We start from the raw sequence: 25,728 nt of genomic DNA on the forward strand, positions 1-25,728 counted from the left end.
GATCTGTAGGCTCATACAATGCAAGTGAATGGTGACCAGAACTTCAAAAAGCACATAAATTCAGCATAAAAGTCCATCAGACTCCAGTGGTTTAATCAATGTGTCCTGAAGAGATCCAGTTGGTTATGGGTGAGAACAGACACAAATATAACTCCTTTTTCACTGTGTCAACAGCAGTATCCTTAGCAATAATGAGTTCAAGCTTAATTACACTTCCTATAGCGCCATCTAGCACTTTGCGCATGTGTCAAGTGCTTGGAAGTGTAATCAAGCTTGAAATCATGATTGTGCCTACAGACTGCAATGACATGGCATGGATGGCATAAGGTTGGAAGGTTAAGTAAATGATGAGAATTTTTATTTTTGGGTGAAATATCCCATACTTTTTGGGGCCCATACATACCTAGCCAAAACTTAATGAAAACATAAATAAAAATGTATAGAGTCTATTTTATGTCTGTATGGCTCAAGTTTGTCAAGCACAAATTCAGCCATAAACTCTGGTAAAACTTTTGCTCATGTTAAAAAGTAGCCTAAAAGTTTATTGAAAGAAACACTTTGTAGTATTTTAAACTTTTATTAAAAAATTTTAATAATTATATAAACTATATATATATATAAAATTAGTATACAAAACAAAAAGATAGTTGCCCTGAGCCCCTCAAAAATATAAAATTTGTCTTATCAGGCATGTAGAAGGCACTATGATTCATATCCATTTTATGGTTGTGAAGTAGGTAATGGCACATATACTTGCTCTTCAAAAAGAAACAGAATACATAAATACAACAAAATTAATCTGTGTAAAAAAGATTTTTCCCTTTTAATTTCCCTTAAAAACAAATCCTATGGGAAAATGAGAATGAATTGCAGACCCATAAATACAAGTTCAATTATCTTCACTGTATCAAAATGAATGGTCAAGATAATGCTGCCCTTCATTTTTATTCCTTCACAGAATGAGACTTCGACTGAATGAGACTGCTTAAAAAAAGGTTCTATAATACAGCAATGATTTAGGCCAGAAAAATACTTTCAAGCACGTTTATGTTGGGTGGTAATGAAATAACTGCAGTGTCTGATGGTGGGATTTGCTCTAAATTATATTTTTAAGGGCAAAGGAGAGTGCAGCTCCCAGAGAGAGTCCCATGGCCAGGAAGAAGGTCAACAAAGCCCCTGCCGTCTCTGCATCTTTGGGCTTCACCAGCCTGGAAAAAGAGTGACCAGAAGGGTTTGTGAGTGTTCTGAGACATATAATGTATGGCAATGAGTTTGTCCACAATTAGAAGACCAGGGCCTGTATTCGCAAAGATTTTTATCTTACCACTAGGAGTTCTCCAGAGAGCTATCTAAGGGCCTGTGGTGATTCCTTGAAGTGTACTTACTGAGTAGCATAACTCATGGAGAGGCAGGCAAAATATCCATTCGTCATGGCAAACAATGACATGATGACCACATAGGTCACATCATGATTGAAAATGATTGGGAGAATAGAGCGAGGCTGAATGATGCAGAGCATGAGGGCAGGAATGAAAATGACTCATAATACCACAAAGATAGGGAAAAAACAACTCTTCATCAATGGCTGGGAATATGGAAAAACAAAGCTAGAGGTTAGATAAAGAACAATATTAGTGGTTAGCACTGTATTAATCTGACGTAGGCTTTGACGAGACTCACCAACTGAAGATAAGATGTAAGACTTCTACCAATCCAGTCCATTACATTAAAGACAATGAATGAACACAAGGGGATGAAGATTTTCTCTATAAGATGAAAAAAAAAAGTGAATAAAGGTGTTTTGAAAATGTGCATGCTTTAATAAAAATGTCTTATCTGTGAGAGATAATGCATGACCTATGGAGGCTCACATTTTAATATGCCTGAGGGTTGTCTGGAAAAACAGACAATGTGACGGCAAACACGCACGTCACACATAATGCCATCACCCAAATCTATGGGGTAAAAAAGAATTCAGCTAAGCACTTGTTACTTACTGATTTTGTCAGATATGTGGATGTCAGGGAAATACTTTTGTATGTAAAATTTTTTGAAGACTTGTGGTACAGTTGACCTCTTTAGGGGCTTCCTGCTTGAGCTCATTCACCTTTTTACATGCTTCGAAATGAGAGGTGGTTAAAATCGTTTTGCCATTGATGTGTAACCCACTGTCATCTTTCAACCTCACCTTAACCAAAGTGACAATCTCTGTAGCTACAAATAAAAAGAAAATTTCAACTCTGGATATACTGTGGAAGAACCAGCAGTGAGCGGCTTTGCTTCACTTTGAGTGTTATTTTGTTTAAACACTGGAAAAACTGGACAGTGCGATCTGAAACCTACCAAAATGATTTGTTAATGGCTCTTTCCTTGTCTCTTCACTTTCAGAGGATCCATTTTCCAAATGAAGCTGACAAACCTCTGAAATGTATCAAGCAAAATCATCATTTGGTAAATAAGCTAAAGTAATATTACAGTGCATTTCATATTGTTAATACACTATTCTATGTTATAACAAAATTTTTAAATGAGCAGTAAAGGCTATTATCAGTGTCAGATGACAAGTAACCAGAAATCATTATAGCCAATAGCACCTACCAGATACAGCAGTATGAGGTAACAGCACAATGTAAGCAGAGTGGCAGCACAGGAGGTTATGAAATATCCCAGAGCTGCGCTCTCTGAGTCAGTTTCAACTACAGACAATGCATAAAAACACAACTTTCAGCATAAATGTATCATTGGGAAAGTACTTCTTTAATGTTTGGTAAAAGAAGGTTGTAATGTGGAGTATTCAGATTAGATTTAGACCGATATATCGATTTTACAGATTAACCAGTGCCGATAGTTGCTTTTTGGAACTATCAGTTATCGGCAAAATCTGTCGATAGTTGCAGATAGTTTTTTCAGCATTTCAAAATAAGAGTCCCTGGTGTGTTTTGGGCTTGATTATACTTAAAAGTCCCACATAATGCACCAAATCTTTTTTTCTTTTTTTGGATATTATTGGGATTTTGGTTGAACAAAAAACTGCATCTGGGATTTTTATTCATTTTGGACTTTTGTCTTTGCCTGCCATAGTAAAGAAGAATAAGAAGATTTTTGACATTTTATAAATACATTTTGAAAACTATCGGCTGAATAATCAGTTATCGGCCTTTCCCACCACCTTATCGGTATCGGCAAAATCAACCATTCGTCGACCTCTAATTCAGATATTTACAGATAGTGGATAACAGCATGGCAAGGCCGGAGAAAATGCCTGCCACTGTCTGCCCACTCATAAACAGGGAGTTATATTTCGGGGGTAGCTTACCAACCAGACTACCTTGCAACACTGCCCCAAACACTGTAGAAAAAAGAGAGAAAAAGCAGTTACAATGCAGTTACTTGATCTGCCAAATGACTCGCTCGCCCAAAGGCTTGTAAAATAATTGGAAACTCAAGTAGAAATGGAGGTTGTCTAATTCTAATACTCTATTTAATGTCAAGTGCAAAAGAAAATATGAACATGGATATTGGGGGGGGGTTGTGTGTAAATTTAGATGTTATAACAAACATACTGTTAATAAACCAGATTGTTGCCATGGTAATGGAGAAGCAGTGGTTCCGGTCCATCTCAACCTTCACTAAACTGGCTGTGAGAATGAAGAGGAGTAATATGAAGACCATGCTGCCAGCTATCCTTATCTACTCTCCAATGCTACATAAAAAACAGACAACAAAGCTACAAATTTGTAAATGATTTAATTTACTCATTTACATTTATGCATTTGGCAGACACTTTTATCCAAAGTGACTTACAGTGCCCTGATTACAGGGACAATCCCCCTGGAGCAACCTGGAGTTAAGTGCCTTGCTCAAGGACACAATGTGAGGATTGAACCAACAACCTTCCACTTACCAGTTCAGTGCTTTAGTCCACTACACCACCACCACTCATTTATTCACTAAGTAAAATGTACACGTGTTCCTGGAACCACATACTCACTGCTGGTATAGAAAAGAGTTGAGAAGGGTGAACAGCAGCAACGGAAGCTGGGCTAACAGCACACTCAGGTTACCAAACATGTAAGGGTCTGTCTCAGGATTTGTACCATTCCCTGTATTTGTACCATTACTAGTTTTCAAACGCTCAGTGAAATACTGCAAACAGAAGGGAATGGTGTATGAGAACACAAGAGAAAAACTTATCCCTAAATGGATAGTTTACCCAAAAATTCTGTCACATTTTTCTCACCCTTATGATGTTCCAAACCCATATAAGTCATACAGGTTTTGGAACAACATGAGGGTGAGTAAATAATAAAAACTGTAAATGTCTCTTACATTCATTGCAGTTATGAAGAAGTTCCATGGAAGCAGAGTCCCCATGCCCAACAAGAAAAAGATAACCGCTACAAGGCCACTGTCAGGATAAGATGGGCTTACTTAGTTACTTAGGCATCAAAGACAATAAAATGAAAACATAAAACACTTCTGTATATTTAAAATGTATTTCTGATCAATAAAATTATCATGATGCCAGCTGATTTAGTGGTATCCTTTAGAAATAGACCAGACCGGTTATCTGACGTTCCCTTACACATCCTCATCTTGAAATTTGCTGAAAAAGAGTATGAATTTTAAATGGAGTAAGACTCTTAGCATTTATTAGTTGCATTTAAAGCTTAAAGGAATATTCCGGGTTCAATACAAGTTGTTTAATCAACAGCATTTGTGCCATAATATTGATTACCACACTAATTCATTTTGACTTGTCCCTCCTTGTCTTAAAAAAAATAATAATAATTCTGGGTTGCAGTGAGGAGTTTACAATGGAAGTGAATGGGGCCAATCTGTAAACATTAAAATACTCCCTTTTTCAAAAGTAAAGCCACAAGACATAAACAATATGTGTGTTAACATGATTTTAGTGTGATAAAATCACTTACTATCCTTTTCTGTGTAAAGTTATAGCCAATTTTACAACTTCATTGCCATGATGATGTAATGTCAGCAAACCCTAAAATGACAATTTAAACAACCTTACAGCTCAAACAATACATGAGTTTTAACAGAAGAATTAATGTAAGGGCTTTTATAAAATGAGGGCTTCAAAAATTTGGCCCCATTCAATTCCATTGTAACCCAGATTTTTGCTATTTTTTTTTTAAAGAAAAGGAGGGACGAGGCGAAATAATTTTTGTGGTAATCAACATTATACCACAAATGCTGTCGATTGAGCTGAACTTGTACTGAACCCGGAATATTCCTTTAAACAAAAGTGATATTAAGTCATAGAGTGTCAAAAGCAACCACTGAGCATTTTGTGTAACGTGCAACAGCCATTTTGTATCATTCACTACTGATATAATAGTGCAGTGACACACACAGAACAATTTGTGGGGGAAATAAATGTAAAGAGAAAAACAGTTTAAGCTAGACTTAATTCAGATGTGGTTTATTGTTTAACTTTACATACGATGTATTTTTCCCCTCGAGGCTTGCCATATAATGTCCGTGCTCGAATGTGTTTCAGTATAAACTAAGTAGAAAGTTCTGTCTCTTCTACGAGCCTACAAGAACCATGACCACACGCTTAAAAACAGATGTATATGATAGTTGTATGTTACATTTACAAAGCTTTCTGTCTTCCATGTGAAATGTACGAGACCATTAAAAGAGAACAGAAAAAAGCGGCAATAGTATTTCCCGATAGATCCTCCGATGAATGAAACAAGACCATCCAAATGCTTGAACAATGACGTGTCTATCCATGTTTAAATATAAAACCCTAAATAATAAAGAGGAGTTTACAATACTGAAAAAGTAGGTAACGTGAGCGGTTCGTTCAAACATATTAGCCTCGTGTACACGTGGCCATTTGAGCGTTCATTTTTCAGGTGTTGCGCGCGCGCAGGAGTAAAAAGTATTTCCCTCTGTTACATTCACATTACCACATTATATTTCATATTTTTATATTATGTGCAGTATTACGCTTTATAATTATTATGCATTTTATATAATGCATACTATCTGTCTGCACCAGTTCTGGATAGTATTTTTATTTTATTTTATTATATTTTTTAATGCATCTGAAACTTTGTAATGCAGCACTTTTTGTGCTAATGTCTCCGTCCTTAAGATGAATCTCTTATTTGTGCACTTCCTCATTTTGTAAATCGCTTTGAATAAAAGCGTCTGCTCAATGAATACAAAATAAATGTGAATATAAAACAGAATGTAAAACAATTTAATAGCCTATGTAAAAGTTATAGGCTAACTACATCGCATAATTTCATGGCTTAAGCAACAATTATCATCATTTTCTATATAGATTTTAATGAATATGCTCGTACAATTCTAAAGCTCAACATCTGAATTAGCCATCACTTAAAATCTTAAAAGTGATACATGAACAAGTATACCTTTCTTGTCACTTTTCTTATTTCAGGGTGTCCAAACCTTTTTCATACATAAATTTAACGACTTTCCCAGTCGTTCACAATTGCTGGATAAGGATGTTAAAATATTATATAGATTTTGCATTCACAATGAGCATATACTTGTGTAATATACTAATAAACTAAATATTTTAGAGCTAGCGTAACTAAATAATAATAATAATAATAATAATAATAATAATAATAAAAATCTAGCCTTTATTCACTACAAAACTTCCCATGACTTTTCAAAAACGTTATTCATTTCCATGACTTTTAAAGACATGGAAATCACAATAAAAATCCCTGATATTAGGTTAGATATTAGGCAGCACTGTTATTTGTTATGCTATTATATTAGAACTCATTTAAGAACAGTAAAAATAGTAAATTATACCATTTACTCACAGAGTCGTAGTTAATTAACCCACGTCTTCTCTCACATTCACAACAACAACAACAACAACATACAGTAGAATATCAGAGCGGGGATTTCAAAACTTTCCGCCAACTGCATCATTGGTTGATGTGTAAACTGCATTCACATCAGAACGTTTGTGTGTGGATAAAAACAGAAAGTGTGTGTGATGAAAAGGATCATCACTACACCACCTTTATCTGAGCCCTGGTTAAATATTGAAGTCCATTCTCTGCTAAATAAATATTTGTGATGATGGTCACAGTCAGATCCAGTGATAAAACTGCACTTGAGTGTGGTGTCTAAAGGTTGATTCTGAGCAGATCCTGTTTGTCATTTTGTCCAGATCCTCAGGTGACATTTCACCCCACGCTTCCTGTAGCACTTGCCATAGATGTGGCTGTCTTGTCGGGCACTTCTCACGCACCTTACAGTCTAGCTGATCCCACAAAAGCTCAATGGGGTTAAGATCCATAACATTCTTTTCCAATTATCTGTTGTCCAATGTCTGTTTCATTGCCCACTCTAACCTTTTCTTTTTGTTTTTCTGTTTCAAAAGTGGCTTTTTCTTTGCAATTCTTCCCATAAGGCCTGCACCCCTGAGTCTTCTCTTTACTGTTGTACATGAAACTGGTGTTGTGCAGGTAGAATTCAATGAAGCTGTAGGTGCTACTGGTTGTTTAGGTCAGTGTTACTATCAGAAACAATTAATAATTATTTCTTATTAATCATTAATGAATATTTAAATTAAATAATAGAATCTAACTCATTAAAGCCTCGCATGGGGCACTATTAATGTTGTGCGCTACGTTCAGGAGCGGGTTTGGTTATTAGCAATAATCAATAATTATCAAAGATAATTATATATTATTAAAATCAATAGAACATTGATGAGAAACAATGTTAGCTTTTTAATCCGGTAAATCAACAATCATCAAAGACAACCATCAATTATCAAATTCAACAGAATATTAATCATTATCAAAGATAATCATTCATTATTAAAATGAATGAAACATTGATTAGAATTAACACTAGCTTATTGATCTTTCAAATTTAACAATCATCAAAGATAATTATCAATTATCAAAATCAATAGAATATTAATAAGGATTAATATCGCCGGGGCACCACCCTGGAATCAGGGACTAATAACCAGATAGTATAACAGTCTCAACATTAGATTGTTCTCTTAGGAAAGTCGACGTCCGGAGAACATCGACCCTCAAAAAGAAACAATGAAGGCTTGAATCCGAGCACTGACATCCCCTACCAGCCTTTGACACAGGTGTATGCAAAACAAGCCAAAACACTTCTCTTTGAAATATAACAAAGTTTATTTATGCAGTAATATCAATTAATAATCAATACAATTAAGTCAATAAACTTCCGACTTACAACTACAAATTAAACAGTGACATGATTATTATGGTAACCAAAATAAGCCTATTGCACATGAGAGGAAGGTATGTGTGTGTGTGTTTGTGTGAATGGGTGTGCGTGTGTAAGGAGTGATGTGCACAAAATGGCCCTCATTAATGCACGATCAATATCAAACAAATCTGAATAACTTTTTTATATCACTATCATTGGACCTTTTATTCATCACTGAGACCTCACTGAATCCTGGCGAGCAAATGGCCCTGGGGGATCTAACACCGCCAGGCTATGACTTTTTAAATTCTCCACGGACTTCAGGGCAAGGAGGTGGTGTTGTCACTGTTTATAGAAACTCTTTTAAATGCAGGACACTGCCTATGGACATGTATTCCAGTTTAGAGGTCCAATTATTAAAGACTGATGTCTTGGGTCCTGCTTTCTGTGCACTTGTGTACAGACCACCTAGATTTAATAAGGACTTCATCCAACAATTTTCGGTGTCTCATTGTGATAGACTCCTGATTCTTGGGGATTAAAATATTCACATATGCTGTCCATCAAAACCTCTGGTAAATTAATTTATCTCCCTCACTGAGTTTTTAAATTTTGTATGACATGTCACTGGTCCTACTCACAATATGGGTCATACATTAGATCTTGTGTTATCTTATGGTCTTTCTGTATCCAACTTAGAGGTCTTAGATATTGGAATTTCTGACCATTATTCAATAATGTTTGAGTCAGTATCTACTTGTTCTCTCAGCCCTTACGTCATTCCCGGTCCATTCACTCGTCTACTGACAATCTGTTTTCAGAATTTTATCAAACTCATTTCACAGATGATGTTGGACTCACCACTGAATCATTGGTTGAAGATTTTAATAAATTTTGTACTGCTTAAGCAAAGGAGAACTAAAGGTGTTTAACAGCCTTAGCTAAATGACATCACCCACGCTCTCAGACTTCTAAGAGTGTAGAAAAGCTGAGCGCAAGTGGAAACAAGAGAAGCTTCAGGTCTCTTTTGATATTTTAAAGGAGTGTTTAACAATCTATCAGAGAGCTGTAAAGGAAGCTAAGTTTTTCTCTACATTAATCTCTGTTAATGCAAATCGACCAAAATTATTGTTCAAAACAATTGATTCTGTTTTAAACACAACTAAAAATGCTTTTCTGGACGCCACTCAAGAGACCCGTGAAACATTCTAAAACTTCTTTACCCACAAAATTGAGCAGATTAAAGGTGCAGTTGTACCTTCACAATTTGATCAACCACTAATTCCTTCCTCGTTCAGCTCCCTGACTCACTTTGAACCAGTTACGTCAGAACAGTTAGCAGATGTAGTCTCTAAGAAGAGTTCCAGTTACAAGCTGGATTTTCTACATCCGCACCTTTTTAAAGAAGTTTTCATAACTACCAGTTCCTGTGTAACAGCTATAATTAACTGCTCGTTAGCAAGTGGAGTTGTTCCAAGAAGTTTTAAACATGCAATTCTAGATCCTTTGTTAAAAAAAAAAAAAAAACTTTTTTTTGGATCTGGCTATACACATCAATTACAGACCAATCTCCAAACTGCCTTTTCTTTCTAAGATCTTGGAGAGGGTTGTTTATTCGCAGCTCTACTCCTATCTAAATACATTTAACATTTTAGATACATTTCAGTCTGGTTTCAGATCCTTGCACAGCACTGAATCAGCATTGTTGAAGGTCACCAATGATATTTTACTCTCCATGGATTCAGGTTCAACTGTCATCTTAATTTTATTAGATCTCAGTGCCGCTTTCAACACTATCAACCATAATATTCTTCTCAGTCCAGGGTATGGCCCTCCTGTGGTTTTCCTCCTATCTAAAAGAAAGGATGTTCTCTGTTAATTTAGGTAATTTTTCTTCTAAGTCGGCTCAATTACTGTGTGGTGTCCCTCAAGGGTCGATTTTAGGACCCTTGTTATTTTCCCTGTATATGCTTCCTCTGAGCTCTATTTTTCAGAAGCACAGCATATCTTATCACTGTTATGCTGACAATTCACAATTTTATTTCCCAGTGAGTGTAGACAAGAATTGTTCATTTGAGAACACCCTAAATTGCTTCAAAGATATTAAACATTGACTGGCAAACAGTTTTTTACAGTTAAATGAAAGCAAAACCGAAGTTCTGATTTTAGGTTCCTCCATGTCCTCCTTAACTGGCCTGGTTGCCCAGTTAGGTCCTCTGTTGTCAAATGTACAAGATCATGTAAGGAGTCTTGGAGTGATTTTAGACTCCTTGTTACTTTTCAATAAGCAAATTCAGTGCTGTTGTCAAGGGTGGCTTTTTCTACCTGAGATCTATATAATAATAAAAACAATTATTAAAAACAAATTAAAATAAAATAAAAACAATTATTTCCCATAAAGACATGGAAATTGTAATCCACTCACTTATTACATCAAGGTTAGACTATTGTAACTCTTTGTACATTGGTCTCACCCAAACTGCGTTATCCTGCCTACAGCTAGTTCAAATCATGGCAGTTAGACATTTAATTGGGTCAAGAAAGAGAGATCACATTTCGCCAGTTTTAGCATCTCTACACTGGCTTCCTGTGAAATTCAGGGTTGATTTTAAAATTCTGATTTATGTCTACAAGGCACAATCTGGTCTTGCACCCCAATAAATCAGTGACCTCCCTTACTCCCCTACCAGAGCACTCAGGTCTTCTGATCAACTTTTATTAAGGGTTCCTCGTTGCCACTATAGATCTAAGGGTGATCGTGCCTTTTCTGTGATATTTCCTAATATATGGAATAATCTCCCTTTCCATGTGAGGTCAGCTTCATCACTAGCCATTTTTAAATCTTCTTTAAAAACATATTTTTATTCTGTAGCTTTTGAATAGATCATTGAATAGTTTGAAATGGATAAATACATGATGCTGTATTTAAAGGTTTTTATATATTTTATTATGTTTATTGATCTGTTTCTCACCCACACCTGTCATATCACTTCTGAAGTCATGGAGTAAACCACTGGAGTCTTATGGATTACATTTATGCTGCCTTTATGTGCTTTTTGGAGCATCAAAAATTTGGCACTCATTCACTTGCATTGAATGGACCTACAGAGCTGAAATATTCTTCTAAAAATCTTAATTTGTGTTCTTCTGAAGAAAGAAAGTCATACACATCTGGGATGACATGAGGGTGAGACAGGGGCGCAACTGCACATTTGCTGAGGGGTATGCAAGATCAGTGTTGGCGCCCCCAAATCCCCCCCACCCCCAAGAACAGTAAAGGTGAAGTAAATATGAGAGAAATATGCTACATGTAACAAAAGTATATAATCCTATAATTTTAGCATACTCTACAATTGTATAAGTGCCTGTAAATGAAAAGTACTAAATATAATATTTAAGCAATATTACCAGGCCCTAACACACACACACACACACACACACCACACACACACACACACACACACACACACACACACACACACACACACACATGTTGGTATTTGTGGTTTATGAGGACTCTTCATAGACATAATATATTCTGTACTGTACAAACTATACAGTGGCAAGAAAAAATATGTGAACCCTTTGGAATTAGTTGGTTTCCTGCATTAATTTGTCATAAAATGTAATTTGATCTTCATTAATGTCACAAGTATAGACAAACACAATGTGCTTCAGCTAACAACACACAAACAATTATAATCTTTCATGTCTTTATTGAACACATCCCATTAAACATTCACAGTACTGTGGAAAAATTGAACTTTGTATGTGACTACCTTGTTGTTATTAGCTGGATGATTCACAACTGTTTTTTAATTTTGTGATAATTGTTCATGAGTCCCTGTTTGTCCTGAGCAGTTAACTGCCCACTGTTCTTCATAAAAGTCCTCCAGGTCCTGCACATTCTTTGGTTTTCCAGCATCTTCTGCATATTTGACCCCTTTCCATCAGTGACTGTATGATTTTGAGATCCAACTTTTCACACTGGGGACAATTGATGGAATCATACAGAACTATTACAAAGGGTGAAAACATTCACTGATGCTCAAGAAGGCAACATGATGCATCAAGAGCCGGGGGGTGTAAACTTTTCACTTACTTTTTCCACAGCACTGTGAATGTTTAATGGGATGTGTTCAATAAAGACATCAAATATTATAATTGTTTGTGTGTTATTATCCTAAGCACATTGTGTTTGTCTATACTTGTGATGAAATGAAATGAAATTTTATGACCAATTAATGCAGAAAACAAATTAATTCCAAAGGGTTCACATACTTTTTCTTGCCACTAAATTATGACTGTTTCTGGTGCAAAAAAAAACTGTACTAACATTATAAGTGTACCTCAGAGAAAATATTAAAAGGGTAAAAAAAAAAAAAAAAAGAGTATGTCATGACCCTTTTAAGTCATAATATGTGTGGCAGTTCCTACCTGTTCTCTTCACCTGCTCTGGACTCATTTGCTTTCTTGTCTCTGTGCTCTTCATCTTCATGGCTTAGTAAACGGACCAGATATTTCACAAAATATATACCTTAAATCTGCAATACTCTAATCTGCAATCTTTCTTGATACTTTTTAGTCATAATATCCTGTGTGGCCCGTTCCAACCTGTTCTCATCACCTGCTTTGTCATTTTCTATCATCTCTTTGTTGTCCTCTCCATCTTCATGGCTGAGTAAACGGACCATTATCTTAGTGTTATACATACTACAATGTTAACTTTCAGTATGAAACTACTTGCAAATATACTATGAAAGAGTGGTTAAAAACTACCAAAAATATATTTTTAAAAGTGCTTAAAACTATTAAACTTTAAAAAAATAAAAGATATGGTAGATCAGGTCTTTAAGACATATCTGTTTTTTTTATGAACAGCCATGTACAAAGCAATAAAACTGTTTTATTTGTTAAACAGTAAATTATTAATTTAATTTGATCTGCACCATTATTTTCATTAGAAACAGAAGCAGAAAAAAAATTCAATTGTTCCAAATGATTGGTTCTAAGCAACCTCTCCATCACAAGCAAGTCAATGACTTAGCCTCTGGAATTATTAAATTACATCTGGATGAGGTAATTTACTCACACCACATCCAATGGTGATATTGTGTTTGATTGCGCGCTGCAAGACATAACGTGCCCGTCTGCATTAACAGAGGATGAGGCGAAAAGCCCAATAACTAGGTTGTATTTGGTGGTGGGAGGCTCAGTTAACAATTTTAACAATCTCCTCAGTTTCTCTCGAATGTAAATCGAACGGCCATTCACAAACATACCGCAACTTTTTAATTTTTTGAGTGACAGAGATACTCGGAAATGAACTGATATTAACGTTAATCACTTTGCCCTCTCAGGCAACAACGTTAAATGTTGATTAAAAATGATAGGTTAAGCTTACCAATCTCTGTTTATCCACTTGGACATTGCTGTCCTCATTTTAATGCATTGTTTTTAATTTTCCCTTTTTCTTTTTCTGTTCTGCTCCCCACAACGCTTCCCTCCTCTGTCCATTTTGTAGAGTAATGTCGGAGGGTGAGCGGTTGGTATGTAATCACTTGATATAATAAAATACAATTTTGAACTCATTTAAAATGCTAAAGAATAGTTAAATAAAAATGCTTCCTTTCATTATTTTTTAACAAATAAGCTTTTGATTATTTATAACGTTTTATGAAAGAAGGTTTTCAGAGAACAGTGTTCTCTGTTTCTTGAAAGGGGCCCAGACCAGTGTTCAGTCAGGGGAAATTCCTTGCTATGGACCTGTTTTAGTGTGCTCAGTGGTCTAACACGGCTCGTCAGTGTTGTTTGAGATGGCCAATCAAATCAAAGAAGATGGGACTCACATTTCATAGAAGTAAAAAACAAAATTTTCCAGCCAACTCATAAGTTGTGATTCTATTAACATGTACTAAAGTCGAATTAATACGTGTATTTACCATCTCAACTCAACAAAGTTGTCTAAACAAACAAAGATGTGCTAGCTCCCAGCATGAATAAATAATGAGGTAAATGTTGTAGGCATTTTCTATTTTATTTGTTTTGCTATTTGCTGACTTCTTTGTCATCACTGTCAGTTAGTTGTGTGGGGATGCTTATCTTTTACTTTATGATGTTTGTTAGGTTTTGTTGTACCAAAACACTACACACTGGAAGCCATTTATAATCTAAAATATAAACAAAGTAAAAAATTTGGTATTGTGCATCAATTTATTATTAAAGTTAGGACAATATTATAACAGTATATTGCGTGATTACAGAGTACTGCGGTATTTTCCTTCCACCCCTAACATACTATGTGTAAACTGATTTTACTTGAGACAAATGGATTCGTAGATTTTGGATGAGGCAATTGTCATGTTACAAATAACAGACATTGCCAGGGCTTTCTGTCAATAAAATAGATATGATTAGGTGCACATAGACAAGATCACCCAGTATAGTTACTTTTGCAAACATGAACAATAAGAACAGGACTTGACATAACACATGAGGATGGGGCAGTGGATCTCTGCTTCATGATTATTTGGTTATATATCTCAGTCACATGAAGATCAGCTCAAAGCGTTGAGCTCTACCCGACAATATTGTCCATTTGTGAAAAAGACCTTTTCTGTACCTTTTTTGTCATACCTTTTGTTCTTTGATACTATTCCATGAATGTATCAATACATATTCATACAATAAACGAGTGCTAATGTATGAGAAGAATAGTTTTACAAAAGATGATGAATATTGTAATACAAGATTCAGTGTAATACAGTAGGTGTTAAATATATCTGCTCATAATTGTTCTCTGGACTAAAGAAGGACAACTTATTGTCATCTTTAACCTTAAAATTTTCATTCTGCTGTTTTATACATTTACATTTCGATGAAAAATGGCAAATAGATCCATGATAGTTAAATACTGAAAACTGATTTGTGTGCCGGGAAATTGATCCTCTTTATTTCTTCATCTGAACATTGATCTTTTTTATTTGACTTAAAGTTAAACATTGACCACAGAAAGTAAATAACATCCTCTGAGAGACCCCAATATAAAAATGTCCCCATGTTCATTTGCTTCTGTGTTTTTCTTATTAGCTTAAGACTTGGAATATAAACAGCATGGAGTGTAAAAAGCGATGGCACTGGTTGATGCTTGAACTGATTTGTCTTCTTATTGCAGGTAAGCCTTCTTGACCTAACTTAAAGATCAATGCAGACTGAAAACTTTTTTCAGCTTGAAAAATGTCAAAATTTTGTTGGCAAAATTTTAGAATAAGCTTTCATTTGTTAACATTGGTTTACAACATTAGTTAACATGAACTAAGAATGAACTGTACTTTTACAGCATTTATTAATCTTGGATAATGTTAATTTAACAGTAAAAAAAATTAATGAAAAGTTGTATATATTAACATTAGTTAATGCAGTATGAACTAACACGAAACTAACAATGAACAATTGTATTTTGATTAACTAACATTAAAAAAGATGAATAAATGCTGTAAAAATATATTAATGATTTTAGTTCATGATACTTAATGCATTAACTAATGTTAACGAATGGAACCTTATTGTAAAGTGTTACCAGTTACTTTTGGAGACTCTGTAATAGAAATGTGTCAAACAAATAATCTGTTTAAATGCTTTTTCTTCTTAAATTGTGGTAATAAGACTTCTTTTTCATCTTGTATGATTGCTTGGCTCAAACGGTTTAGCTGGAGATGAAACAGCAACAACTGCCAAAATGTCTTGTGATGTTTCTTTGACAAAGTGTCTTTCAAGCAACTTCATAACAGAAACTTTTTACAGTTCAAAATGTTTTCCTCCATGATCTGGTTGTCCTCACTATAGGAGCTCCATCTTCCATGTCCAAAAGACATGAGTCATGTCCCAAGGACAATGTTGGTATTACTGGAGGGACCTTTGTTCTTTCTAATGGTTATTCACATGGGAGTATTCTGACATACAGCTGTCAAGAAGGCTATTACCCAAGTGTTAAGACACGGTTGTGTCGAAATGGACTCTGGGAGACAATGTCAACACAAAAGACAAAAAACCTTGCAGAGTGCAAAAGTAAGAATCAAGCTCTTACTTATTTTGAAGCAGAGTGTTGTGCTTTTTTTTTTTTTTTATCTGTAATTTTAAGGCTGCTTCAAAAACAACTCTTATGTCCTTATACATGTTTGTTTCCTAGAGGTCACATGTCCTGATCCTCGTTCTTTTCAAAATGGAGAGGTAATTCCAATAAAAGGGAGGTACTTTGTAAATGACACAATCAACTACGCATGTAATTCCGATTATACATTACGTGGCTCAGCGAGTCGTGTTTGCAAGCCTAATGGGAAGTGGAGTGGAAAAACGGCAATTTGTGGACGTGACTGTGAGTAATAAGTGTCAATTTGTCATAAGTCTCAATACTTAAGTAACAATTAAATCTGGTTTGACTGTTACAGAGCGGTTTCTATGAACAAATCAGTTTGTTAGATCCAAAAACATTCACTGTTCCGTCTTACAGCTGATTACTGCCCTGATCCTGGCATTCCCCCTGGTACCAGAAGGACAAACCACATATTCAATATTGATGACGACGTCACATATGAATGTGATAAGCCTTTGGTCCTGATTGGTTCCACAAAGAGAGTCTGTCAGGATGGTGGCCATTGGTCAGGGACAGAGCCAGAATGTTACGGTAAGCCTTCTTGCCTAATAGCCTATCTGTTGCATGGAAGTTCCTAAACAATGTGTATTGAATTACATAATTAATATACATGTACTTTAAAAAACGATGCTGCCCAATTAATTAATAACTATTACCTTTGGTGGATAATGTACCTATAATGTTGTTGTTTTTTTGTGTGTAAATGCAGCTCATTTTGCATATGACACCCCAGATGAAGTATCAGATGCTTTCAGCAGTTCTCTAAAGACAACTCTAGGAATTTTTCAACAATATGAAGAATCAGGTACCTTTGTGTGACTTAAAACTTCAAGATCAAGATCTTTATATATATATATATATATATATATATATATATATATATATATATATATATATATATATATATATATATATAAATATTATATGCTCAGAAAATCAGTAAATTTAAACATATATGACATGTATTCCTTGTGTCTTCAGATCAGCATGGGAAGAAAATATCATTGGATCGGAGAGGAAAACTTGATATTTACATTGCTGTGGATGCATCTGATAGCATAGATGAAAGCAATTTTAACCAGTCAAAAGAGGTCATCAAAGAACTTATAAAGAAGGTATATCAAATAACTTGTGGGAAATGGTTTACCTGTACTTGTTGTATGCATAGTCATCCATTTTTAAAGTCAACATAAAATCTAAATTTACCCGCTTTACCCCTCTTAATACATGTTCTCAGTCCTATTGCATGTTCACCAGTGCACATTGTTCCACCCCCCCCCAAAAAAAAGTTGGTCTTTTTTATCTTGTTAGTCTTTTTTCATGAATAACTTGCTTCGCCTCTGAAACAACTTTCCTTTTCAGCTGATGTCATCTAGGCCGCATGGGCCTTAGGTTAATGTTAACCAATAGCCAAATAGCTATTTAGGCACTGGTTTGGGTATTGTTTTAGGTAATGCAGCCTTTCTAAAATCTTGCCAGTTAAAACAGTTATTTAATGGCAGTTAATGTTAATGTCATAAAAGTTACAGCAATAATAGCAAATAACGACAGATCACAAAGAGATGACACTACACTACAGTCTTCAACAAATTTGAATATATTAACATACATTCATTACACAAAACGCAAAACAAATTAACAATAAATTGCTTTTAGGTGCGCTTCATGATGATGAAAAACCCTCATCTCATCTAGTTACAAATCTCTCCCTACAGTTATTCTTCCTTCCCTCTCGGTCCTCAAGGGGGCCCCTTATAACTGTCTAATTGAGGCAAAACACCAGCCTGATTTATACTTCTGTGTCAAACCTTACGCCGTAGCCTGACGTGCACCTCTTCAAAAATGTAACTGTGCGTCGTGTCACGCAGACAACAACAGCTGTGACTGGTCCGATGTATTAACAGAGACCGCCCCCAGCATGACAAGAAATTATCTGTGGTAGCCAGGGTTGTGCAAAATCCTGAACTTCAGAATTAACTCCCTTTCAATTCATGAGTTGGAATTCAAATTGAGTTCGAATTGAACAGGAAGATGAATTGGAATTTGAATGATAGTAAGTGGAATTTACTAAATTGCAATTTAAAGAATTTCAGCACAGTCACACTACACAATTTAATTAGTCCAAGACACATTTTGTGACATAAATAGTTACACTATTATTTTTGACCAAGTATACCTATTTATTTCTTTATAGGTAGAATTAAATTTTTTATTTATAGACATAACATTACCTAAAATTAACAATTAACATTTAAGCTATCCAAAAAGCTTTGCTTTTGCTGTACAGCACCAGAAACTGTCCACCAAGTTGTTTCAGATAACTTTATACAAATATTTTGAATTTTGAATTTGAATATATTGAGCAAATGAGAGCATTCCTGTAAATAAAGTGTTCTTCCACCATGGTCCATATCATGAAAATGTATTAAACAGTGAAATAAATGAAATGCAAATTTCTATAGGTGGCATTTTAAACATTATTATTATATTTTTATATTTATTATTGATATTAATACTGTAAAAAGCCATGTGTTTGTAACTTAAAGAAATTATGTTTGCATTGCTTTTTTTAAAGTTTAATTAATCTACTTCATTTTAAGTAAATTAACTGAACTTAAAGTGTCAACCTGCCATAACTTAACATGTTAGCTGCACATATTATATATTAATTTGACATATTTAACCATTACATATTTAAATTAAGTAACTTTAACAAGATTTCTTAAACACTGTCAACTTAGTCCTATGACAATTGCTTCCTTTCTTTACATGGTTTTAAACTGTTCAATGTTGTGAGCATCTCATACACATTTCAATAAACATATTTCATGGGGAGCCACATGCTTGCTGTCTTAAACCAATAATATCACATTAACTCATCACATGAACACTTTATGATGCAAACGCATTTTAAAATGCACGCACAGACCTCGACATTGGTACATAAAACAAGGCTAACAATCAACAAATTGATAACTTTATTAGAGAAACAAACTCATCCGGACATCACAAAACAACAAGTTACCTACAGTGACAATGGTCAACTATTAAATGTACAGTCATTTTAGAAATTAAGGCATTTTTTCTCAATACAATAGCATTTTGGCTACTCACAAAACGACACAAACACACCAAGGCAGAGCCATAAATAAAAACCAACGCATTGGCCACTACGCGGAGCCTACGCCATAGGTTCAATTCAGAAGTATAAACCGGCCTTTACTCACAGCTTTTAGTATATATTATTTTTTATTTTTTTATTTTTTTATCCCCTTTTCTCTCCAATTTGGAATGCACAATTCCCAATGCGCTCTGAGTCCTCGTGGTGGCGTAGTGACTCACCTCAATCAGGGTGACGGAGGACAAATCTCAGTTGCCTCCGCATCTGAGACTGTCAACCCGTGCATCTTAACACGTGGCTTGTTGAGCGAGTTACCGCAGAGACATAGTGCATGTGGTGGCTTCACGCTATTCTCCGCGGCATCCACGCACAACTCACCACGCGCCCCAACGAGAGCAAGAACCACATTATAGCGACCACGAGGAGGTTACCCCATGTGACTCTACCCTCCCTAGCAACCGGGCCAATTTGGTTGCTTAGGAGACCTGGCTGGAGTCACTCAGCACACCCTGGATTCAAACTCACGACTCCAGGGGTGGTAGTCAGTGTTTTTACTCGCTGAGCTACCCAGCCCCCCCAGCTTTTAGTATATGTAAAAAAATATAATAATAAAAAAATAATAAAAACATAAAAAAAAACACTTTGCTTTGCGAGGCCCCTAGTGGCTTGGGGGCCCTAAGTGGACACTAATACCACTTAGCTAGAAACGGCCCTGCAGGTCTGCCTCTATTTTGGTATGGAATGCCCATGATACCAATGGATTAAGTCCCAACCTGTATTTTTCTCTCATTGAATATCCTGTTTCTCTCAGAAATTTGTCCCATTACAGAATTAAAATGGGTTGCAAATGTTTTTCATGTTGACTTTATTTTCATATGTCACAAGTGCACTGTGCTGTATACAGTATGTATTCATGCTGTCATTTACACAAACAGCATTTTGACTGGATAACAAACAGGAATGGCTACCAACTCTGAATTAATTCTCTTTTACCAAAAGATTAGTTATTACCAGGTCTCCCCAAACTATGAGATCCTGATGTTTGCTACAGATGTTACTCCGATAGTCACTATGAGGAACTTCAAGACTACTGAAAATGGAACTATCCAAAAAAATGTTTTAGATGAACTGGACAATTTTCAATATGAAAGTAAGTATTTTATTTGGATAGGCATTGAGGCCTGTTGTAAACACTGATCAGATTAACAGTCATATACTATGTTTTAACTTTCACAGCATTGAGGGAATCACATCTGTTCATTGCTGTACAATCTGTGAATAAAAATTGAACTAATTGTATACTATTAAAATAACAAATATCTCAATTCATGTTGTAATTTAAACTGAATGTAGATTTAAGACTGTCACTTGCTTTTAGAATCTAGCAATATTAATCTGGTGTTTTTGTGCAGGTAAAGGAGAACGATCAGGAACTAATATTGCCAAAGCCTATTCGAAAATTTTAGAGAGTATGAAAATAGAGGAGATCCAGGATAAGGAGAGCTTCCTTCAGACCCAGCATATTGTCATCATTTTCACTGATGGTATTGACTTAACAGTATTTACATACAATCTAATTTAATTCAATATATATAATTACAAGTTTGTTTGTTTTTTTGCTACTGTTAAGGTCCTTGCCCTTTGTCAGGACAAATAAATGAATACATTAATAAAATGACCAATGTGTAACAAGTTAGAATAGAGATAAACTTTTAAACTAATTGTCAAATATCCACTGTAATTTATATCTCATCCTTCTCCATAGGTCAAGCAAACATGGGGGGTAATCCCAAACCTAAAGTTGAACAGATAAAACATCTTGTCACCCAAAATGATCCCAAACGAGAGAAGAAACTCGGTGAGCTGTTTTTTATTTTTTATCTAACTGTTAGCACCAGTTAAGCGAGCTTTGAGATTAATTTATGATGTATGGAAAGTTTAGCTGACCTTTGTTATTCTCCTGCAAGTCTCCTACATTTACAAGCAGGATAATCAAGGAAAGGTGCACATATTGGTTTAGAAATCTTTATTATTGATTTCATATTACTATAAATCTGTCCTCACTTTCCAGACCTCTATTTCTTTGGAATTGGAACTGACGTGAGAAAGGAGGACGCAGCTGGCTTAGTGTCAGAAAAGGACAATGAAAAGCATTTCTTCTCGCTTCAAAACTTGTACGAACTGCAGGAGACATTTGACCAAATGCTTGGTACGTGGTCCTTATATATTTATTTATAGACATTAAAAGCACATTTATTTTCATGTGTAACTGAATCTTTCATATGCTTTTAAGACACTGGGCATTGTATTAAAGATTATTCATCAATTATAGCAGTAGTCCTGGATAAGCGATTGAGCAGGAATTAAAAGAGTTCATTGTTCACACTGCCATTATTTACTCATCTTCATGTTTTTACAAACTTGTATGCTGTAACTTTTCTGTGAAACACAAAAGGAGAAATTTCGAAGATTCATCGCGCAGCTCTTTTCTAGTCATAGTGACCATGAGTGTCGAGCTCCAAAAAAGTTAAAAAAACAACAACAAACAAACCCCACCATGACAGTGCTTTTATGTTGTTGTATTTTTTGTTGTCCTTTTCGAAGCTTGACAGTGGAGAAAGATCTGTGTGAGCATTCTTCACAGTTTCTCCTTTTGTGTTCCACAGAAAAATAACAGCATAAAGGTTTTGAACGACATGAGGGTGAATATGTAAATAATAACAGGGTTTTTATTTTTAGATGAACTATCCCTTTAAAGGTGCATTTAGTATTTTCCTCATTAAAATGTTTTACACTAAAAAATGAACATGACATGTTTAAAATCATGCAAACACACTTACTGTAAATGAGATGAAGACTCAAAGCAGTAGCCAAAAAGAGCTGATATATTTTACACGGACTGGGTCGCCATATCATTAAGACCGAATATGAATACTACTCAATTTATCTTGGTAACAGAGCTGTTATTAGACACTTTTTGTCATGGAATATATTAATCATGGCGGACTACAAACAGCACATTTCTTCAATTTCATTGTTAACTGAAAATGTTACACCCTGGCCTGCTTACACCAAATGCATCTGTTGATGTGACGTGACATGATGCGCAACATGAGCCTATATGCCACAACGGTTTGAGGCTGTCTAAACTGAAAGCTGCAAGACAATAACCAGTCTTCATTTTATTGATCAGCATAGAAAGCATAACGTATATAAAATAGAGCTGTCGATTTGCTTAGGAGACCTGGCTGGAGTCACTCAGCACACCCTGGATTCAAACTCACGACACCAGGGGTGGTAGTCAGCGTCAATACTCGCTGAGCTACCCAGGCCCCCCAAGATGTGTTTTTCTAAGTTTCAAACTAAGTTGAACTTAACACATCCTAAAAACGCAACCAAAGTGAGAAGCTCAAAGCATCCGTCTGACACATGTGTACATAGACGCGTCTTTAGAAAGGTCTACCTCGGACAGATTGACGAATTCAATTGCAAAATGGATTGCTGTGGACTGTTGGCCAATGATAGGGTTATGTTCAATTTGGTATGCAAATGGTATGGAAATAAACAATATTGACTTGTAAAGCCACTTTTTCTATTGCTTTACTCATCTGTCACAATAATGTAATGAATTTTAATTATCTGAATTATTGTATTTATTAGGCTATACTGTATATTTACTATATAGGCTATAAATGTTATATTTATAATTATTTAAATATCACTATTTATAATTATTTAATCATTATATACTTTTTGGGTGGGATTTCTCTGCAAATATTGATGTATACAATTAATTGTGATTAATTTGATTAATCAAGATCACGTAATTAATTCAATTATAAAATATGTTTTAATAAATGTTACTTTCAATATATCCCCCAAAACAGTTAAAATATTTCACATACACAACAGGCCATTTATAATCTATGAATTAATCTCTCTCTCGTGCATGCACACTAAGCATCATTGGGGTAGTGGAGGAGCTGGGGCAGGAGAAACAAACTACGATGATTAAAAATAACATTATGTGGAGCAAAGGGTGTCAAATTCATTTTAAGTCACGTGCCCATTTGGACTAAACCTCACCTTATGTTACACACAAAATAGGAGCATAAATGCAGTGTGTTTATTGTGCTTGTTTATAGTCCCACAGACCAACCCCTACCCCTAAACCTAACCCTAACCTTCCCATACAAAAATTAACCTTGGTGATACTACAGTAACCATAGTATCACTAAGGTATTTTGTTGTAAAATCATTATAACTACAAAATTAAACATGGTTACTATATTAACAGCATATTACTGTAGTAACACCATGGTGAATTGCATTGAAATTATGGCTTCTGCCAAAAAACATGGTTACTACAATATTATTATAGTAAAATCATGGTTAATTTTACCTGGATTAAACCTTTCTCTTAATTCCCCGACTTTCACCATGACCAAACCAATGCAAGGAAATTAACCTTTATATTAATTTTATTTATAATTACAATTTTAGTATTAAATAAAATATTAAGAGTACAGACAGGAAACAGGGTGGGAAAAAGTATGACAAAAGGTGGAATCAAACCAGCAATTAAATACTGAGATGTTGGGGCTGTATTTTGAATTTTAGGTTCCAGTGTTGTGAATTTTGTTTTAAAATGTGTACCTGACATGACAAGCCATTTCATAATTACACATGCAATATGATACATCATATGGATAGGATACATGGAATTTGTACATTCAAAAAAAAAAAAAAAAACTTAAATGTGGTTAAATACTGAAAAACAAAATATACATTTTCACAAACTAAATACTGTATACAGTTAAAGGGATAGTTCACCCAAAAAAATTAAAATTCTCTAATCATTTACTCACCCTCATGTCATCCCAGATGTGTATGACTTTCTTTCTACTGCTGAACTCAAACAAAGATTTTTAGAAGAATATTTGAGCTCTGTAGGTCCATATAATGCAAGTGAATGGGTACCAACATTTTTAAACTCCAAAATTCATATAAAGCAGCATACAAGTAATCAATATGACTCCAGTGGTTAAATCCATGTCTTCGGAAGCAATATTATGGGTGTGGGTAAGAAACAGATCAATATTTAAGTCAGTTTTTACCAAATTGTTCTCCTCCCCTCCCAGTAGGTGGCGATGTGCACAAAGAATATAAATAGACAAAAACAAAAGAAGAATGTGAAAGTGAAACTGGAGATTGAGAGCAAAAAAAGGACTTAAATATTGATTTATTTCTCACCCACACCTATATTATTGCTTCAGAAGACATGGATTTAACCACTTGAGTCTTATGGATTACTTTTATGCTGCCTTTATGTCCTTTTGGAGCTTCAAAATTTTGGTTCAGACAGGGAAACAAATAGAATAATATTAGCGAAGTATATTAGCAAGGATTATAGAATATGAGAAGTGTTTCTGGTTCCGGAACACCTGACTAATGCAGCATAACTATAAGTTGATGGATAAATTAGGTGTATGCCGGTCTGAACAGATCAGTCTTTAGTCAAGACTTAAACTGAGAGAGTGCGTCTGAGTCACGAATAGTGTTAGGGAGACTATTCCATAGTTAAGCAGCCAAATAGGAAAAGGATCTACCTCCTTTTGTGGATTTTGATATTCTAGGAACTATTAACAGGCCAGAATTTTGTGATCATAATGAACGTGATGGAATATAGCGTGGTAGAAGGTCACTTAAATACTGCAGAGTTAGACCAAAGCTTTGTACGTAGCTAACTGAATTTTTAAATTAATAAGAAATGTAATAGGTAGCCAATGTAATGACGATAAAATGGGGCAAATATGATCATATTTCTTGGTTCTAGTCAACACTCTGGCTGCTGCATTTTGAACCAATTGAAGTTTATTTATTGAACTTGCAGGACATCCTCCCAGTAATGCATTACAATAATCTAGTCTTGAAGTCATGAACGCATTAATACATTTTTTGGCATTAGAATCAGAGAGCATGTGTCGTAACTTAGCAATATTTCTGAGTTGGAAGAATGCTGATCTACAAATATTGGAAATTTGATTTTCAAAGTACAGATTGGTATCAAATATAACACCTAAGTTCTTCGCTGTAGAAGACGACATAACAGTACATCCATCGAAAGTCAAATTATATTTAAATAGAGGTTTTTGGTCCAATAATTAGTACCTCTGTTTTGTCGGAATTGAGTTGAAGGAAATTTCTAGCCATCCAGTCTTTGATATCACTGATACAC

At 35.0% G+C, this 25,728-nt stretch overlaps 1 protein-coding gene and 1 pseudogene across 1 annotated transcript in view; one reads left to right on the forward strand and one right to left on the reverse strand.

The window, feature by feature from the left end:
* Positions 1-613: 613 nt before the first annotated feature.
* LOC127429214 (equilibrative nucleoside transporter 2-like) lies at positions 614-4,759 on the reverse strand (annotated as a pseudogene).
* Positions 4,760-15,254: 10,495 nt separating this feature from the next.
* LOC127428639 (complement factor B-like) overlaps positions 15,255-25,728 on the forward strand; it is a 51,178-nt gene continuing 40,704 nt past the window's right edge. The window contains exons 1-10 of the mRNA XM_051677109.1: positions 15,255-15,391; positions 16,063-16,284; positions 16,406-16,591; positions 16,727-16,900; positions 17,079-17,174; positions 17,351-17,484; positions 20,490-20,640; positions 20,903-21,034; positions 21,256-21,348; positions 21,562-21,699. Of these exons, the coding sequence (XP_051533069.1) occupies positions 15,331-15,391; positions 16,063-16,284; positions 16,406-16,591; positions 16,727-16,900; positions 17,079-17,174; positions 17,351-17,484; positions 20,490-20,640; positions 20,903-21,034; positions 21,256-21,348; positions 21,562-21,699 (1,387 nt within the window). The 5' untranslated portion in view covers positions 15,255-15,330. The remainder of the gene's footprint in view (positions 15,392-16,062; positions 16,285-16,405; positions 16,592-16,726; positions 16,901-17,078; positions 17,175-17,350; positions 17,485-20,489; positions 20,641-20,902; positions 21,035-21,255; positions 21,349-21,561; positions 21,700-25,728) is intronic.

This window comes from Myxocyprinus asiaticus, chromosome 38, assembly GCF_019703515.2.
Source record: "Myxocyprinus asiaticus isolate MX2 ecotype Aquarium Trade chromosome 38, UBuf_Myxa_2, whole genome shotgun sequence".
Classification (NCBI taxonomy): Eukaryota; Metazoa; Chordata; class Actinopteri; order Cypriniformes; family Catostomidae; genus Myxocyprinus; species Myxocyprinus asiaticus.